Source organism: Lissotriton vulgaris, chromosome 1_1 (genome assembly GCF_964263255.1).
Source record: "Lissotriton vulgaris chromosome 1_1, aLisVul1.2, whole genome shotgun sequence".
In the NCBI taxonomy this organism is placed as follows: domain Eukaryota; kingdom Metazoa; phylum Chordata; class Amphibia; order Caudata; family Salamandridae; genus Lissotriton; species Lissotriton vulgaris.
The window spans coordinates 2,000,383,249-2,000,403,327 of record NC_141685.1 but is presented as its reverse complement, the minus strand read 5'-3'; the positions used below and the strand labels follow the sequence as shown (position 1 = coordinate 2,000,403,327).

The 20,079-nt window shown below is 48.3% G+C and overlaps 1 protein-coding gene across 11 annotated transcripts in view; it reads right to left on the bottom strand.

Moving 5' to 3' along the window:
* UPF2 (UPF2 regulator of nonsense mediated mRNA decay) overlaps nucleotides 1-20,079 on the bottom strand; it is a 1,606,401-nt gene that overhangs the window by 862,698 nt on the left and 723,624 nt on the right. For all 11 annotated transcript variants that reach the window (XM_086919968.1, XM_086919955.1, XM_086919976.1 and 8 more), the window contains 2 exons: nucleotides 19,716-19,832; nucleotides 4,345-4,530 (listed from right to left, as the gene is read on the bottom strand). In XM_086919968.1, coding sequence (XP_086776094.1) covers nucleotides 4,345-4,530; nucleotides 19,716-19,832 — 303 coding nt within the window. The remainder of the gene's footprint in view (nucleotides 1-4,344; nucleotides 4,531-19,715; nucleotides 19,833-20,079) is intronic.

Sequence of the window (20,079 nt, the reverse complement as noted above, 5' to 3'; positions counted from 1 at the left end):
AACTTCTTCCAAATATGCCAGATTTCTTAAAGCAATATACCCTTACATCCACTGAACATTTTTCAGTTACTTCTTTTTTACACATTGTCTAACATTTAGAAGGCAGAAATGCATCGAAAGTCAATAGGTAATAACAGTTGCTCTACAATTCTGTGTTACCCCACGTCTCCCAATAAAAATGGTGCCTCAATTTTGTGGGTAGGCCTAGTGCCCGTGACAGTAAATGGGGCAAATGGCAGCGTGGAAACACCACATTTTCACAGTGAAAACTGACCCTTATTTTGCAAAGTGCCTAGCTGTGGATTTTGAAACCTAGCTCTGCTGGTACCTAAGGAAACCTAGCAAACCTATACATTTTTTTTTAAACTAGACACCCTGGGGAATTCAGGGTGGGGCAACTTGTGCGGCTCTTACGAGGTTCTCTTACCCAGAATCCCTTGCAAACCTCTTTCTAAAAAAAAAAAACACACTTTCCTTCCTATTTCTGTGATGTTAAGTTCTGGAATCTGCAAAATTCCACCTACCCCACATTCCCCAAACTCTCCCGATAGAAATGACACCTCACTTGTGTGGGTAGGCCCAGTGCACCAGGAACAGACCACAACGCAACGCGGACACATCACATTTTTACAGGGATTCTGGGTAGGAAAAAGTTGGAGGTTCCACACTAGGCATACCTCCCTGGACTCCCTAGGGTGTCTAGTTTTCAGAAATGTATGGTTTTGGTAGGTTTCCCTAGATGGCAGCCGAGCATGGGGCAAAATATCCAGGTGACTGCACCCCTAACACCCCCCTTGCAAAACAAGGTGGTTTATGATGGGTCATTTTGAAGTCTCCACAGTATGATTTGGGCCATTTACTGACTTGGCCACTATGCCTACCCACACAAGTGAGGTACCATTTTTATCGAGAGACCTGTGGGAACGCTGGGTGGAAGGAAATGTGTGGCGGCCGGGTGATCCCACAACTTTCTCACAGAGAAAAGTGAGGAAAATGTTTTATTTCTTTAGCTAAATTTATGGTTTGCAGGGGATTCTGGGTACGAAAATGTTGGGAGATCCATGCAAGCCACACCTAACTGGACTCTCCTGGATGTCTAGTTTTCAGAAATGTCTGGGTTTGGTAGGTATTCCTACATGGCCGCTTAACCCGGGACCAAAAATGCAGGTGACACCCTAGAAGAACAAGGTCGTTTTGGGAGCGATAGGTGGGCACCTGTGTTTTTAGTCCCAGGTTTGCAGACATCTAAGGGGAACCTAAAAAACCCAGATATTTCTGAAAACTAGACACCAGTGGGAGTCCAGGGAGAAGTAGCGTGTGTTGATCCCCCAGCCTTTTCCTTCCAAGAATCTGCTGCAAACCCCAAACCCAAAATTTAGCTAAAACGTTTCATTTTCCTCTAATATCTATGTGGGAATGTTGTGGGATCACCGGACAGCACACATTTCCTACCACTCAGCATTCCCCTCAGTCTCCGGATAAAAATGATACCTTACTTGTGTGGATAGGCCAAGTGCCTATGAGATGGCAGGGCCAAAAACATGTAGAGATTGGGTGGGGTCCAAAGCGGGTTCAAAAGGGAAGATTGTTTATACATTTTTCGGCTGACGCTACTTTGGGCACCCATGCACGTTAGGTATAATTTTTCTCAGGAGACCAAGGGGAATACTGGGTAGTAGGAAATGTGTTCCTGTGCGGGGATTCTACAACTTACCCACACAGAAATGTGAGGCAAATGTGACTTTGTAAGTACATTTGAGGTTTGCAGGGGATTCTGGGTAAGAAAACGCTGGGGGATCCATGCAAGACACACCGGCAGCCAAGTCAGTACACGCACACCACCAGCCAAGTGCCATCCACTCACACTGCCAGCCAAGTGCCATCCACACACACACACACCACCAGCAAAGCAGGGCCGGACTGGGAACGGCAACCAGCCCTGGCAGAATGCTGCTTGACCGGCCCTTGGAGGAGGGAGGGGTTGTTAGTAAAAAAAAGACTGCTCCCGCTTTAGTGACTAGGGGCCGATATTGCAACACCGCTGCAAAACCGGTTCCCAGTGACAAAACCGCCACCCACGGCCAGAAAGCCACTCTCCACCGCTCAAGCCCACTGGGGAAATACCCAGTGCCCGCTAAGGCCAGTCCGGCCCTGCAGCCGAGCACCGTCTATGCACACAGCCAGCCAAGCACCGGTCCACGTACACCGCCAGCCAAGTGCCACTCCATGCACACCACCAGCCATGCGCCAATTTACACACTGTCATCAAGCGCAACTCTACCCACAACATTAGCCAAGTGCAGGTCCACACACACCGACAGCAAAATGCCAGCCAAAGGTCAGTACACGCAGACCGTTAGCCAAACTTCAGTTTACACACACACACATTCTCCCAGGTTCTTAGTGATTTTCTACCTTGGCTTGGGTGCAGATGAGAATAAAAATATAATTGAAACAGCCAAAATGTGTGGCAAAAAAAAAGGGGCTACTGCCCAAATCTGCCTTCCGGGGTGGTGGAGGGGGTCGGGTGGAGAAAGCCTTTTTTGTTAGCATACCCACTTTAGGCAGGCCCCACACCTATGTATTAAAAAAAAAACAATCCCTGATGCCCAGTGGGCTTTCTGCCTCTCCAGGATGGTGGGGTGGGGGTGGGAGGGCAGATCAGGGGCTATTGCCCCATCTCCCTCCCAGGGGTAGCAGAAAGACTAGAATTTTGCAGGGGAGCTGGGGCATTGGCATGTCCCCACCCCTAAATAAAATAAGAAAAATAATCCCTGGTATCTAGCGGGCTTTCTGTCCCCCCCCCAAAGGTGATCATCCTCCTGGGGTGATCCCCAAGCAGGGATCCACTAGGCAGGGAAGTTTTCCCCTTTCCAATGATACCTCTCCTGTCTTTCTAAAATGCTTGGGGGGATGAGATAGCCCCCTGAGCACATAAAAAGCGCAACTGAAATGAGCCTCTTGGCTCACTTCAGTTTCAGTGTCACTGAAATGACGTCAGCATGACATGCGCGCGTATCGACATTTCATGGAAACCAGGGGAACAGCCTCTGGAGCTGGGAGGAAATCCCTCTGGTGCCCGCACTAGAGATATTTCCAGTGCCGCAGCATCGGACGTGCGCGAGCCGTCCGACGCACAGGAGCACTTTTGCGTCGGACGGGCAGCACGTGTACGATGCACAGAAAGGGTTAACTAATGCGCATATTACTTACAGTTATAATATTGTATGTTTAACAAGTATATAGGTCAATGTATAAATAAGTAAATTTTTATCATAACTATTTATTTGCAATTGTTTCACTGTTTAATTATTATAAGGAAAAAAATAGAAAAACAAATAAAGTAGCTTAAAGGACAGCAACACATGAAAGTTTGAGTTTATTAAATATAACTTATATCTAGATATACCTCTTTCCATACACATACACATATATATGTACACACATTGTCCATGTAATTATGTATCTTTACATATATTACTTTTCAACTAATTCAGCATCTCCAATGCACTATTCTATACCTCACCCTATAACACTCAATATTTCCTCTACCTCCACTCTGTGACTCCTTCCAAACCACATTCCACTACTCTCTCTAATGCACTACCCTATTTCTCACCCTATATATTTTTTAATATATCCTCTACCTCCATTCTGACTCATTCTACTATCATATCCAAAATAACCCTTTCTAGGCCCTCCCCTCCTCTACCCCTCCTTGCATCATTGCAAACCTCTAACAATTCAGATCACCCAGACAAGCCTTTCTAAACCCTTCCCTGATGTATCCCTCCTACATTCATCCGATACTTCATCTCTCTCCCTAATCTACTTCACAACTCTTCCCTTCCCCCATCTGTCCTTTACACGCCCCAAACCTGCTCCTACTTATGAACTCCAAATAAACACTTTCTACACCCTTCTCTCTTCTATCCCTCCACTTTCCTTTTCAATTCAACTAATAGACTCACATGTCCACTGCTCAAATTAATTTCATATTTCCATATACAAATTCACTACTAATACCTTTGCGATTTCGGAGTAGTGTGATACTCACTAAAAATAATTTAACGCATCGTCAGGGGTAGTATTCTCTATAAAAATGCAATTACAATTTGCTATTCGCTTGGTGTCCCAAGACACAACCAAGGTTGTCAGTTTCGCACCAAAAGGCTGTTGTGCCTTAATCCAGTGGTTTGAGCTTATCACATGTACTAGCGTTGTGGGTCTCAATCTGTCTTTCTCACTCATTTTACCTACTTACTCTGGTTACAGCTTCTCTTATTCACAAAATGGCTGATTTGATATGGTAGCCTAATGACCATAAGCACTTATAAATTTTACCTTTTCAGTTGTGACCTTTGAAAGATCTTTGTATAGAAGCTTTCGAATGTATTCTTGTAAAGGTGGGCGCTTCTTCCTCACAGTTTTTTCTGCGGGAGGAGGATTGCAATAATAGTAAGCATTCTCAACCATTGTGACATAACGTGCATCCAGGTGCATTGCTTGCTTCTTACGCATCATTTGTTCCTGAAAACAAACATTTTATCAATTAATTTCCACTTTACAAACATGATTCAGCTTATTTTCACTCAATACTTGATCACATTATTTCAATATTTACGGTTAATTTGGTTTGATTAGCCGGTGAACAGGGAATGGTCCCAACCAGCAGACCTGTTCTCCACAGTGGTTGCAAAGAACTCAATGAGCATTTTAGATAAATCTTCCTGGTTTTACTCTAGCTTGATAAACATAAGACTATGAAGGTGTGATGCTTCTTTCTTGTTACTGGACATGCATGTACAGGTTTCCCGGATAAAACACATTTTCATGTTTTACACGCACAACAAAATGACATACATGAAAGAGGCAAAGTTTTTCTACATATCCTTTTTGGCAACTCCAATTATCTGAATTAAACGCATAGTATAGTTGGTGAAAATACCGCAGAAGTAAAGGGAAAATATAGTCTGCAATAGGTTAAGGACAGAGTGTTACGTTGACTATGCATCTTTAACGAATTCCAAAGCACCCAACCTTCAGTGACGAGTCATTGAGGCAGTTACGTTTTTGAGGAAATGCACTGAAAGGATCCTCCTTGACACACTTTACACAAACATTAGGGATTCAGAGAGAATATTATAGACATAGAACTAATATTATAGATAATGTAACTCTTACCCTCTCTCTGATAGCCATACCAAGGACAGAATAAAAAGCGAATAAATGGACACCTCAGAGGAGGGTTCCAAAGCTGAAAGCGAAGAGATGATTACAAGTCTCCTAGGGAACTAAAACATGCACTATGGTATGACCTACCATAGTATCAGAACTGGAGTCAGAGTCAATGCAGAGATGTTGGTGAATACTCTTAGTGCTGTTGTGACTCCGAATGGGAGTACTTTGAATTGATAGTGCTGCCCGTCTATTAAAAATCTGAGATACTTCATGTGAGCTTTGTGAATGGGAATGTGAAAGTATGCGTCCTTGAGAACTAGAGTAGCAAGGACGTCGTTTTGTAATAGGAGAGGAAGGACTTGTTGGAGTGTGACCATGTGAAAATGGTCTGACTATATGTATATGTTTAGCGGTCTGAGGTCCAGAATAGGCCTTAGAGAGCCATCCTTCTTTGGGATAAGAAAGTATAGGGAGTAAACCCCCTTGTTTTGTTGGTGCAGAGGAACTGGTTCTATTGCACTTTTTTCTAGCAAAGATATTACTTGCTTTAACAGTGATAGATGTTCTTGTGACATTGGACGCTGTTTGGGTGGTATGTTTGGGGGGGTAGATGTTAGTTCTAGATAGTAACCTGACTGAATATTTTGTCACACCCACCTGTCTTATGTGAAGTTGGTCCGGGCAGGAAGGAATTGTTGCAGTCTTCCCCCCACAGGAGTGGAATGTTGGGGGGGAAGGGGAGGAAAGTCATTGGGTAGGGGTGGAGGCAGAGCGGGAGTTGTTGGTTTTGCCTCTGCGGTGCTGGTATTGATTGCCCTTGAGGCAGTATCTGCAGCATCTAGGGCACAACGAATGGAAGTTTTAGTATTATTTTTACCTTCTTGTATGAGTTCATTGGCCCAATTTTTATACTTGTCTGGTAGATGCTGCATTATGGACTCCAATTCATCATAATGTGCCCTGTCATATCTTGCCAACAACGCTTGGGTATAGGCAATGCGCCAAATGTTAACTGCCTGCGACGCTGTTCGTTTACCGGAGGCGTCAAGGAGCTTAGATTCCTTTTCTAGTGGTGAGGCCTCACCTGATGTTTGTGAATTGGCACGTTTACGTGCGTTAGAAACTACCAAGGAATCTAGGGGCGCTGGGCCTCTAATGTAAGCTGGATCAGTAGGGGCAGCTTTGTACTTTTTCTCAATGAGGGGGTTGAGGACTCAAGCCCTGACAGGATCTTTAAAGACCTCTGTTGCATGCGTAATGACCCCCTTAGCATTGGCAGAATGGCAGTGGACCTATGTGTATTATCGAATGTGTCCAATAAGAAATCTTCCTCCACAGTGTCAGTGTGTTAATCGACCCCATGGTACTGGACAACCCTTTGGACTAGTAGGTTAAAATCTATAGTGTCCTCTAGGGGGAAGGCCTGGAGGGATATACATCGTCTTGAGGGACGTAAGGCACATCAGGGGTGTTATAATCATCCCATGGATTAGGTGACTGAGGGGGGACTATTTTCTCCTACAGGTTCATAGGCACCCCCACCTGTGTCATCAGAGTCTGTGTCTACATCATCATCTGGATGAGGGGATGGTGTAGGAGAAAGATGTGGTGAAGGAGGTGGAAGTGTTTTGGGAAGTGGAGAAGGGACCCTTAATGGAGAGGTTGCAATGTCTCTCTTCTTTGGAGGAGAAGGATGGGTGCAGGAACCTCTAGTGGTCTCTTCTTAGAGCTAAGATACAGTTGTCCAGTCTTAGGATCCTTTACAAGAGTCTTTTGAGTAGGATCTGGTAGGAAAGGCTCTTCTGTGGATGGCAAGTCTTTCGGTGTCGAAGATCTCGGTTCCGGAGTTTTTTTCAACACAGATTCGGTAGCTGGTCTAGAGTCTTTTGGCTTAGAACTGTGACCCTTGTCTTTAACTGGAACGTGTTTTTTCGGTTCCGTGGTTTTTTTCGGTTCTGAAGCGTGGGAGTCGGGACCTTTAGGTAGTTTTTTACTCTGCTCCGAGTGCGGTTTTGTCATTGATGAGCCGGTGCCAGTGGATGAGGAAGATGGATTCTTTTTTGGTTTCGGTGTAGGATTGACACCAGGAAGAGGCTGACTCGAGCCTGAGCCCCCTGAAGGCTTAGTAGGCTTCTTTGCCAAGCCCGAGGGTGGGGCGTGGGAAGCAGTCTCTCGGTGTGCACCCGGGCCCGAAGGTGAGGGTGTGACCAAAGCCTTTTTGGAGGGTGTCAAGGAAGGGTCGGGTCGACGTTCTTACTTACGACCCGTTGAGCTGGAGTGATGTCCTCGACGTCTGAGTCGTTGGAATCGGAGGAGCTGGCGCTTATTTCGGCTCACTCCTGCTCTGACACGTTGACGCCCTCTTGAAAGATGTCGTCCGGGATTGATGCTGACGAGCGAGCCGTTGTTCTTCGAGCTCGTCGGTCCCGAATCGTCTTCTTGGAACGGAAGGAGGCACAAGCGGAACAGTCTTTGGCCTCGTGCTCCGGTGAGAAGCAAAGGTTTCACCCCTCATGTAGATCGGTGTGGGAAAACTTCGATCTACATCGAGGACACCTCTTGAATAGCGTCCTTTCCATGAACCAGAAAGTAAGGCCTAGGTAGGCCCGACGGCCTTCGTCGACGACCGGAATCGAAGACTTCAAAGTTGTGAAGAGTCGCATCGATGGGGAGCGCGAACTGAACAATACCGTCGAACTGGGTGAGGAATGCGTGCCGAAGGAAAATCGGTTCCAAACTGGAGCCCGATGGCGGAAAAAAACAATCTGAGGATGGAGCCGATGTCGATGTGCAGTATGGTCCAGAGGAGGAGTCACCTATCTCGTGACTTCCAAAGAACTTTTCGGGACAAAAACAAACTGCAAACATCCAGGCCCAACACTAGGTGGCGATCTATGCACAGTGTGTAATATGCAGCTCATATGCCTCGAACATCTATTTACAATAGGGGACTTGAAAAGAGAAGGCTGATCAGGAAGGCAAAGAAAGGCCAAAATGGCGGAAAGATAACCTTTAAGGGTGCCCAGAGCAGAGCCCTGCTGGGCCAAAGAAAGAATGAAGAGGAGAACCTCTGAAAGAGGAGCATGAAGGGGATCCACAGCCTTTACTGTGCACCTACAGGCGTGTACCGTTTTAGTGGAGGGACGCCTGGCTGTCAAGATGACATTTCAAACTTGGGGAGGAAGGTCAAAAGCTGTCACTGTCGCTGCTCAATCTCCACGCAAGGAGGTGGAGGCATGACAGGTTCTGGTGGAGGACTGTCCTATGTTGCTGCGACAGAAGGTCCTCCCTCAGAGGCAGTCTGATCGGAGGATCGATGGCCAAGAGTTCGGAATACGAGACTCTTCATGCCCATCTGGAGCCACAAGAATGACTTGGGACTGGTCGCGCTTGATCTTCTTCAGCACTTTGAGCAGAAGTGCTATAGGCCGAAAGGCGTACAGAAGACAGCAACTCCACTTGCCGAAAAACGTCCCAGAGCGAGTGCAGCCTTGGAAATTCCAAGGCTTAGAACTGCTGACATCACGCGTTCTCTTCGATGGGGAACAGACCAAACCAAGGCTCTCCCCACTGTCGAAAGAGACCGTGCACCACTTCCAAGTGAAGACACTGCATGCATCAGTGGCTGAGTTCGTCCGCCCTGGCGTTCAGGGAACCTGCCAGGTGTTGAACCACCAGGGACATGCCCGGTTGCTCCAGCCACGTCCAGATAAAGAGAGCCTCTTGAAATAGGGTCCACAATCCCACCACACCCTGTTTGTTGCAGTACCACATAGCGGTGGTGTTGTCCATGAACACCTGCACTGCTCAGGAATGCTTTCGGTGCAAGACAAATCGCATAGAGCTCCAGCAGGTTGATGTGGAGCTTGGACTCGGCTGGAGATCAGAGGCCTCTGATCTCCGCCTCTCCCATGTGGCCTCCCCATCCCAGAAAGGACGCATCTGCCACCACTCCAAAGTCTGGTTGGGGAAGGGAGAGGGATCTGCCGCTGACCCAATGCTGGTTCATTAGACACTACTGTAATTGATGTCCCGTGCCCTCCGAGATCTGGACGACATCGGAAAGATTCCCCCGATGCTGCACCCACTGGAACTTCAGGTCCCACTGCAGAGCCCGCATATGCCACCTGGCATGATCCACCAGCAGGATGCAGGAGGCCATGAGATCCAGCAGCATCAAGGTCAATCTCACCGAAACCCGGGAAAGAAGCAGGAACATCGGTATCATAGCTCGAATAGCTTGGACTCGCTGCTCGGGAGGATAAGCCCAAAACTGCGCTGTGTCCAGAACTACTGCGATGTAAATGAGCTTCTGAGAGGAATTCAGGTGCAACTTCGGCACTTTGATTGTGAACCCGAGCAAATGCAGAAGGTCTACCGCAGTCTGGAGGTGGGAGGCGACAGCCTGGGGTAGCCCGTCTCAACAGCCAGTCGATATAGGGGAAGACTGGAACCCCAGGTCTGCGACCACTGCCATCACGAGTGGCATTGGTAAGGCCAAAGGGGAGTACGTTAAACTGAAAAGGCTCGTGGAGTACTGTAAGTAACACCTGTGGGCTAGCAGGATGGGAATTTGAAAGTAAGCGTCCTGCAAGTCCAACACTACCATCCAATCTTGAGGGCGAGGGCAGACAGAACCTGAGCCAATGTCAACACCTTAAACTTTTCCTTACGGAAGAAGCGGCTGACGTCCCAGAGATCCAAAATAGGACACAGGTCTTTGTCCTTCTTGGGCACCAGGAAGTAGTGGGACTAACAAATAAAACCTACTTCTGGGACAGGGACTCGCTCGATAGCTCCCTTGGCCAAGAGAGCCGTACCTTCCTGACAGAGAAGGGCCAAGTAATCCTCATACAAGTAATGGAGTGTTGGTGGCTTGGAGGTCAAGGTAGTCTTGAAGAGGAGGGAGTAGCCCCTTCAGACTACCTGCAAAACCCACTCCGACGTGATATTGTGACAAGAAGGGAGGGGATGGCAGATTCTGCCGCCTACTAGCAACTAGTGGCCCTGAAAGGTCAGATTGAGAAGGCTTAGAGGGTGCTGCTGTGTGGGCAATGGTGGACTGCCCTGCTTGCTGGCACCCAGACCCACGGCCTTGGGTCCCACGTCCCCAGCCGTGCAGAGGATGGGTAGCTTGCGCAGGCCCGTGGCCCTGGGTGTAAAGTGGTTGGGCACTCTTCCGTAGTTACAGAAGAGGCGAAAGGCAGACTGCACAGGACAAGAGGTGGCAGCACAGCCCAAGGATCTGGCCTTAGCTCTAAAATCCTTTAAGCCTTTGAGCGCACTGTCTGCCTTGTCACCAAACAGGCAATGGCCATCGAAGGGCATGTCCAAAAGAGTTGATAGGACATACCCATAAAAGCAAGTGGATCTTAGCCAGGCGTAGGGCTATTGACGTAGAAATCGTTCTACCCAGCAAGTCGGCAGTGTCCAGCTTACACTGATGGCAAACTTTGCTCCATCTCTCCCCTCCACAATCTCACAATTAAAGTTTGGCCTGGGCCTCCTCCGGGCACTGTGGCAGCACTTGCGCAACCGTGTCCCACATAGAGTGGGTGTAAAGGCCCAAGTTAAATGCGGTGTTCGCAGTCCTAAGCTCGCGGAAGAAAAAAATGTTCTTCCCAAGATGGTCCAGCTTCTTGAAATCCCTATCTGGGGAAGCAGAAGGGAACGTGCCTTTGGCTGGTGAGGCTTGGACCACCAAGCTCCCGGGGAAAGAGTGTTGACAGAGGAAAACTGGGTCTCTGGGTGGTGGCATCGGGCCATTATCCTATCCATAGGAACCACTGTACTGGGCCTGGACCAATAGCCCAGGAGGATGTCTGTGAAGGCCTCACTGAATGACAGCAGGGGCTCCGAAGAGGCCGCTGCCGGCTGAAGCACCTCAGTCAGGAGATTGGTCCTTACTGCCACAGTATGAAGCTTACGGTCCAAGGCCTCAGCTGCCCCACACAACATCACAGCGTAGGAGGCTCCCTCCTACGTGGCCATAGTAGGGGGAGAAAGCATGCCAAGGTCTGGGGAGGTATCCATACCACTGGTCTCACCCAAATCCTCTCTAAAGTCTGGCTCTTCGAGCTGGTCTGACAAAGGGCCAACAGACCCCTCCCAGTCCTTCTCACCCTCCTCTGGCTGCGATTCAGGGCGATAGAGAACGCCAGGGTAGAACAGTGGTACAAAACTACCGGTCGAGGAGGAGGCCGGGGTCGATGCCGGTTGGGGGCACAACCGGCGTCAGAAGTGGCGGAGGCGTCACCACAGGTATCGGTGCCAGCGGAGGCGTGGTGAGGTCGAATGGCATTGATCTGGATACAGGCCTGGATCTTTGGTGGCCCTGCGGCGCCACTGTCAGAGCTGACAGCATCGAAGGCCTAGAGCCCCCAGCCAAGTCCACAGGCCCGAAGGGGCGCCGGCTGAGTCGGTGCTGCCAAAGATGGAGTGGAGAGCTTCATAAAATACACAAATCTGGGCGGGGAAGCTCCGGCTCCCGGGAAGGGAGGGAAGCTCGGAGCCGTCCCAGCAGACTCCGCAGGCAGAGCCAAAGGATGACTACCTTCGGCGTCCCATCGGCCGACGGACGGGGAGAAGGCCAAGAGCGACGTTGCTTCTTCGCCTTCTTCTTTTGCTTCAACTTACCCGAAGACGAAGTCTTCAACGAGGAGTGATAGTGGTGGCTCCGCGACCGGTCATGCTACCTCCCTCTCTACCGGGACTTCGAGCGGCGTGGAGCTAACTGCCAGGCCTCCAGAAGCTTTCGGGACCGCTCCCGCAAAGACTTTGTGTTCATGGCCCGACATGTGGAGCACGACTTCGGGTCATTGTCGTGCTCCAGGCACCAAAGGCACACGAGGTGCGGATCCATGACTGACATCAACTTGTAACAAGAGTCATAAGGCTTGAAGCCGGTCTGGCGATGGGAAGATCCCTACGTGGACCGTCAAACGACTCACAAAAAATGTTGACAAAAGTCGAAAAATCACTAGTCAAAAGATTACTAAGGGTACTGCTCTCTCTGGATCCGTGCTAGCTGGCGCGGAAAAAGAAAGAACTGACGTCAGCAAGCAGAGGCAGCGTCTCAGTAGATATCACAAGGTCATTTCGGCGATCACAACGCCTATGACCAACATGGAGTTAACCGACATTACCTGCCGACGCGCAGGGGTACTACTGCAAAACAAATTCTCCGGATCCAGTCTGACACCTGGGGGTAATTCCAAGCCTAGGAATCTATAATTAATATGCATTGTTGGAAATATTTCGGCACCAGAATTATTACTATCAGGTAAGTACGCTGTGCCAGTGAAATACTTTACGATTTCAAAAGTTATCATACGGGAGAAATAACAGCATACAGGTATAGTACAGTAACTTATGAGACCAATCTCCTAGACTTAAGGTGAGCACTGGGCAAAGTCCAAGGCAGAACCAAGAGGTCACACTGGGCAGCAATAGGATGGCCAGGTGCACAGGTGAAATACAGCGTTGGGTGCCCAATGTTAGGCTATGGGGATCAGTCTTCATGTTGATGTTCATGACAAGGTCCAAGATGGCCGACAGGTGAGGAGCTCCCTCCCCTGTCGGCCATCTTCTGGCGACGGGGGTAGCATTCCACCCTTCTAGAGGGAGTAGACATGTTGTTGCTGACTATCCCGGTTAAAGTTAAACAGAGCCCCAGCGTCACAAAATGGACGCTGCTGCCACCGACACAAGTCTGACCTCCTGCTGCTGGGAGTCCTTCCAGTCACGGAGGTTTGGACAATAGGTTTCCTGCCTGGGGAGGTGCGAGCACCACCCCAGAAAGGACTTTGTGTATTGGGACAGGTAGGGCTGAATGGAATGAGACACTGCCTGGGGCACACTAGGTGCTCCATGCATACCCAGTTAAAATTGGTTGCTGGGGCACTCCAGCCCCAGCTCTGGCGCGAAACTGGACACAGGAGAGGGGGTGTAACCACCCCGCTTCCTGCTTCCTGGTCCCACCCACAGGAGGGACAAAGTCAGTAATCCAGCCCCTTTTAGTTGTATAAAGGTAGGAGCTGAGTCCTGAGACTTTAGATTAGATCCTGACTGAAACCCGAAACGAAACTCTGGACCTTTGACATTCTGCTGAAGCTGAAGACTGAAGAATCTCCCTTGTGGCCAAGGAGTGACCACCCTGGGCAACCAGGCACCATCCAGCAAATCAACGGCTTGCTTTGTCGACGCTCCCACCGGAACCAGAGCACAGAGCCTGACAAGACCCAGACTTCCAGACCTCTCTGACCATCTCTTCACGTCTGCAGCATAACTGAGATCCGTGGAGGCGATGAGACACGTGGGACCGGACATCTTGAAAAGCCTGCAACTTGCTACCTCTGCAGCTCATGAGGCACCCTCGAAGCTGTGCACTGGGCATTGAGAAGCCTCAATCCCGAGCTCTATCTGCGACGAAGATCAGTCCCCCACACTCCACGAGTTCTGCGTGGGGCCCTTCTGCTTTTGTTCTGCTCGACGCGTTGTCCGGTTGCTGGCCCGTTGGCTAGTAGCCTCTGTGACGACAATCCTTTTGAACCACCTCGCTGGTCTGGTTGCTCCAGACTGGCCCTTGCTTTCCTGCAAAGGTGAAGCACCTCAGACCTTGCTGGTCTGCACCAGAAGCCTTTGTTGTATCCTGCGTGGGTTGCCTTAGCCAAGGCTTGTCGACTCCAATCCAGAAGTCGACCCCTCCATCTGCGAGAACAGCTAGAACCACTCCACGTAAAAGGAAAGGCACAAGGGAGTGCCGTGAGAATGGTCTAAATGCGAGAGATGCCTCACCAGGTATGTAACCTGTGAAAGGGATCCATGAAGCGAACACACACAGAATGAAGGACAGCACCTATGAGAAGTCCATGGCAAACCCACGGACACTGCAGCAAGGACCTAGTGTGCGTGACCCATAGGTGTGTGTAGACGCCAGACAGAACAAACATCAGAAGACTCAGCCATAAGGATGAGTGGCGTACAAGAAACAAGAGAGCACCATAGCTATCAACAGCCACTTAGCAGCAGAACCGGACAGATACAGGCCAGATCTATAAGCGACACCAGCCACCCTGCAGGGAGGAGCCACGGTCCGCCGCGAGGCAAACTGGAATGGTGACCATTACAGGAGGAACCAGTACGAAACGTTCATAGAGTAACAGGAATTGTACAGGGATGTGCATACAAGAACACAGTGAACGTCGTGAGGAGAGCACCTCTACAGAGAGCAGCAGCAACAGCAGCATCTTGAAGTAGAAGTACCTCAAATCTCCTGGTCAGATGGCAGCAGGGGAAGAGGAAAAACCTGTGCCGGAGAAGTACCCAGGAAAGCAAGGTACAAGGCAATGTACATGAGCGACACAAGTGGCCAAGATGCCACCATGTAAGAACAAAGTACAAAAAGCACTACCCACCACGGAAGAGGAGGGGAGAACCAGCCATCGGAAAGCGTCAGCCCTCTGTAACAATGAACACAGTGGAGAGCAACCACCAGACGCGCATAGACATAGGAGAAGTGAGCCATGGCAGCCCTGCACGCCTTAGTACAGCGACAGGGCACTGACCAAGGCCGTCCAGAGGTAGGACATTTGCAGCAGCAGAACCATGCAGAACTGAAACAGACAAGGAGGTAAGGCCGAAAGGACTCTCCGTGAAAAAACATACAAGGTAGAAACCCAGAGAAAGTGAGCATCTACCCTTGAAAAGGAGTGCCACTGACGAACAGCAGACCCCAACGGATAGGTCATAGATCGATGCCAACCGGTGGACCGCATGAAAGAGAAAAAGACCACAGTCACATCGCAGGGCAACGCTCTCCGAAAAAGACTCTACTGGAGCATACCAAGCCTTATGTGTAAGGGAGGCAGCTACACAGTAGCCAACTAATACCCCACCTAGGGTAAGCCTCAACCTCAACTAGAGGCACCTCTTGAGCCAGGGCTCATAGGCAGAGAATCAACAGAACAGAAGCAGTTGAGCAGCTGCAATAAAGGGCAGCAAAAATGTCGAGAAGCCGTCCAGACCACTTGTGTATTACAGCATGAACCCAGGACCCAGAACAACACTGCCCATGGAAGTAATTGTCTGTAAAAGGATTGCAAAAACATTAAATCATGGCATGCTAGACAGGAGGCGGTTGACTGCTGAGGCAGCATGACTGCCAAAAAGGGATACACCGTCAAACAGCAAATCCCGTAGACTCTACCGAATATTTTCAGGGAAACCAGCATCACTCAGCCAGGCATGGCGACGCAGAGCGACAGACCTGGCCACACTGAGAGAAGCGCCGCGAGGGACGACTCAAACTGGCTGCATCCGGGTTTGGAACCGGATGCAGCCAGTCGGAGCCATCCTTCGCGGCGCTTCTCTCAGCGTGCGATTCATTCCCGCCTCACCGATCACTGAACAGATCAGGTACCTCGCCGGCCTAATTGGATTACCGTGTAAATCGTTGGTCTATTACAGTGCAGATTCACTCCAGCACCACCGATCATTGACCAAATCGGACCTCTCGCCGGCTCCATTGGATTACCGGCGACCGCTTAGACGAACCTGCCTCCCGGCCAGAATGCACTAATCGCTTCCTCAGCGATCCCAAACCTCACAGTGTTACGGACGCCACCCTGGATTTCTCCAGCACTGTTTACCAATCACAACCCAGTCCTGAAGATGATCCCAATCCAAGAGGATTGAAACTTCGTCGACCGATCAGCGCAATAAAAGGCGCAGCCCCCAGTGATGCTCATCCAAATTAAACCAACACAACTGAAAAATTCATGCTTAGTTATTCATTTTGAGCAACATTGTTTTTCTTTATTCACTGTATATATTCAAGCACCATTCACTATGCGGCACATATGCTGACCACAATTGTCACTTGCGTAGCCATCTTTTGTGCCAGCTACACATGCTGAGCACCAAGTCCAATTCGGGTTGTTTTGTTATTCATTTCGCTTATAGTGCTGCTACAACTGTAAATAAATATATGATGCCATGAGCACTTTTGAAAAAAACGTATTGAGTCTCCTTGTTTCTGTTCTCGTAATGCTTTATCCATAAATGTAAATGTAAAATGTAAATTGATACTTGTATAGCGCACTACTCACCCGCAAGGGTCTCAAGGCGCTTGTACGAATACCGCTGTGGAATCCATCCTGGCTTTCCCTGTGAGGCGTCCACTCCTGGGCACCCCCAAGGTGGAGGCCAGGCATCCTTAGCGTTGTGGGGGCCATTGTGGAGATTAAGCAAGCTATTGCCCAGAGTTGGAGAGTGGGACACCATGATTGGAATAGGCACCGAGGCGAGAATTATCAGGCCCGTGGAATTTTTTGAGCCCAAGACCCACCGAGGCGGGGAATTGAACCCTGGTCACTGGCCAGACCTCTGCATCAGGGTCTGCTGCTCTAACCATTGAGCCACACTTCTCCACACTCCATACTTGTTTAATCGCTTGTTTAATAATACCAGTTGGGATACAGTTTGTTTATTCTGGGCCGGAATCATAGCCTGAATATCCCGGACTAACTGCTCAGGAGGATAAACTCGAAACCGCGTCAAATCCAGAACCGCTCCGATGAAGGGGAGCTTCTGACAGGGCTCAGGGGTTACTTCGGCATGTTGATGGAGAACACCAGCAAATGCAGGAGGTCGGCCATAGTCTGAAGGTGGGTGACATCTGCCTGGGGCGAGCCTGCCTTTAACAACTAGTCTTCGAGATAGGGGAAGACTGACACCCCTGACCTGCGCAGATGAGTTGCGACCACCGCCAATACTTTCGTGAACACCCGAAGGGGAATGGAAATGCCGAAGGGGAGCACGGCAAACTGAAAATGATCCCGGCCTACCGTGAACCGTAGGTAACGTTGGTGGGCCGGCAGGACCAGGATGTGAAAATATGCGCCCTGCAAGTCCAACGCTACCATCAAGTCTCCAGGGTCCAGGGCAGTCAGGACCTGAGCCAGAGTCAGTATCCTTCTGGAGGAAGCGATTGACATTCCGAAGGTCAAAGATGGGACGCTGGCCCCATTTGTCTTTCTTGGGTACCAGAAAGTAGTGGGAAAAACAACCACTCCCTACTTCCGGACCAGGAACGCACTCGATGGCACCCTTGGCCAAGAGGGCCGAAACTTCCTGTTGGAAAAGCACCAAGTGATATCCCGGCATGCAGTGGCATTGAGGTGGCATGGCTGGAGGGAAGGACTGAAAGCTCCCCTCAAATAGCAGGTTGGGCCTCTTAGAAAACATGAAGGATAGTGGGAAATGGGGGAGATTGTTCCTTATTTGGCTGGGCACTTTGATAGTGAACAGGGGCATTGCCCTTGCTTGGAATTACGCTGATCCTCCCCCCTTAGCTGCTTGGTCAGCTGCCATGGATTGGTGCACAAAGCTGGAGGAACCAATCTACGGGACAAGTTGCTGCCCACAAAGGCAAAATACAATCTGGTGCAAATTATTAATTATTGTGGGCTTGAATGATTGTTATGATCATTATTGTCGGACACATTTATAATGCACTTTTTTGCTTGTACAGCACTGTTTATTTTGTGAAACCAATTCACATTTTTTTAAAGGCCCTGAGACAAAGGGGAACAAAAACTGGTATGTAAATGGCTAGATCACTGTTAAGCATTTAAACTGTTGTAGGATAACATTTACAAGTTTGTAAACAAACTCCCAATGTCTTTGCCGTATTGCTCATTACAAAAACTGCTTACGCTAAACAGAAATTATTCCTGTACAATAAATTATACAGGAGGTGTAATATTTTCACCAGTGTTCAGATGACAAAAATAATGCAGAACTGATATTGCTGTACAATCAACTACCTGCGACACAGTCAACCATCCCACCCTCATAAGCAACCTGAAGTCTTGAATGTGATTCACCAGAAATGTACTTCAGTGGTTCTCCTCCTACCTTTCGAGCCAACTCCAATTAGTTCTTATGGAGACATCCAGGTCACGAAAGATTCTGGTCATTAGTGGAGTTCCCCAGGATTTCATACTATCTCCTGTCACCTTCAACCTTTACATGGAGCTGATAGCAGCTCTGATCACATATAAAAGTATTAGGATTCACCAGTGAGCCGATAACACACAACTGTCCTTTAAAGTCACCTCGGCTTCAGATATTCAATGTCGCAAACACTGCTTGCACATCATCTATACCTGAAGTCTAGTACATACCTAAAACTCACCCCAACAGAGCGAGTTCCATTTATTTGCCAAGATCAACAAGATATAGTATAAACCTTGATCAATGATATGGACCTGGATGTCCAGCGCTAACCTGAAGCTCAACCCAACCAACACAGAACTCCTGTAATTTACCAAGAACAACCAACAAGATTCAGCACAAACTCAGCTCAATGATATGAACTGTGACCGCATCAAATCCAGACATTCACTAAATGCCAGGTCACTTGGATTCACCCAGGACCCCGAAATGACACACAAGGGAAACACTGCCAAGCTCAAAAATAACAAAGACGGTCTAGTACCAACTTTCTCTTCTAAAGAAAGTCAAACCCCCTTCTTCCAGAAAGTGACTTTAGAAATGCTGTTCAAAACTTCATACTCTTGCGTCTGAATGGTGGTAAACCCGATCTCATGGCCTCTCCCATTACCACACTGGCACCCCTTAGGGGCATCCTACACAGTGCAGTAGGTCTCATTTAGGGCCTGAATATATAGAACCACATAACCCCCATCCTGAAAGAACTCCATTGCCTTCCCTCCCCAGACACGCACAATCTTCAAAAACAGCCGCAAAATTTACAATGCCAACATGACAAGCACCCCTGTTTATCTTATAAACAAGCTCTTCATCTCTGGTTCTATTTGGCACATTCACAGCCAGCACAAAATCATATTGCAGCCAAAACGTGTTAATAAAAATTAAAAAAAGACAGGTGGCCTTTTCCAAATATGCACCCAGAATCTGGAACAACATACCAGTATCCATCATGACCGCCGGAACGCTGCTCCAATTTAGAGTTGAAGAGTCACCTCTTTGAAGAACATTACATCACAGTGAAAACACTGTCCAAAACTCAGATATCTTTTCTATGACTCAATGACTTTATGTTGGCCTTAGACCCTGTACAGTGCTCCCACTATAGTAGTACCATATTCATACATAAGCTACATAATTCATGCAGGCCCGTCTTCCCATCTATGTACCCATGTTCCTAAAAAAACATCCTCGTATGCATTATGACCACCCCAATGCTTCTCCAAATCAGGTAACAATTGAAGACTCACATCTACATCTCACCTACATCACAATGCATTAACTACTATAAGCCATTTATTTCTCTTATTATTCATGGACTTTATGCTTGTCTTTGACCATGTACATTGCTCTGCCTCGTTTTCACTAGGTTCGCACTGTAGAAATTCCATATGCATAGTTGCACACATAAGAGTATTTTTCTGATATTACACTCCCAAATAATGTTATCTTCCCAAAAACAAAAACAAAAATTACAGATCCTCAAAACAAAATAAAAAATGTGATGTTTAATCACTTACCAAAAGAACACTGGTCCTTAAGTGAGAATCAGGAGATCGAAAAAGGAATCTTCCACAAGTTTCAAGTAAGGTGCATGCCATTTCAATATGGTGATGAGAGAAGTCAGACAGGAGCATCTGCATGATATTAGAAAATGAATTATTCATCAAACACGAACATAAGCGAGGAACATCCAAATGAATATGTTACTTTGCTTAGATAATGATCTTTATGGTGGCTACTCTATTTACCTGCAGGAATCTCAACTTTTAAATCTCCTAGGCATCAGAATCTTGAAATAGCTCTCTCACTCGGAAAGGTGGCGCCCCGGCTTAGAGTAACAACAACAAAGGGATGGGTGTAATGCTTGAATTAGTCTCAAGC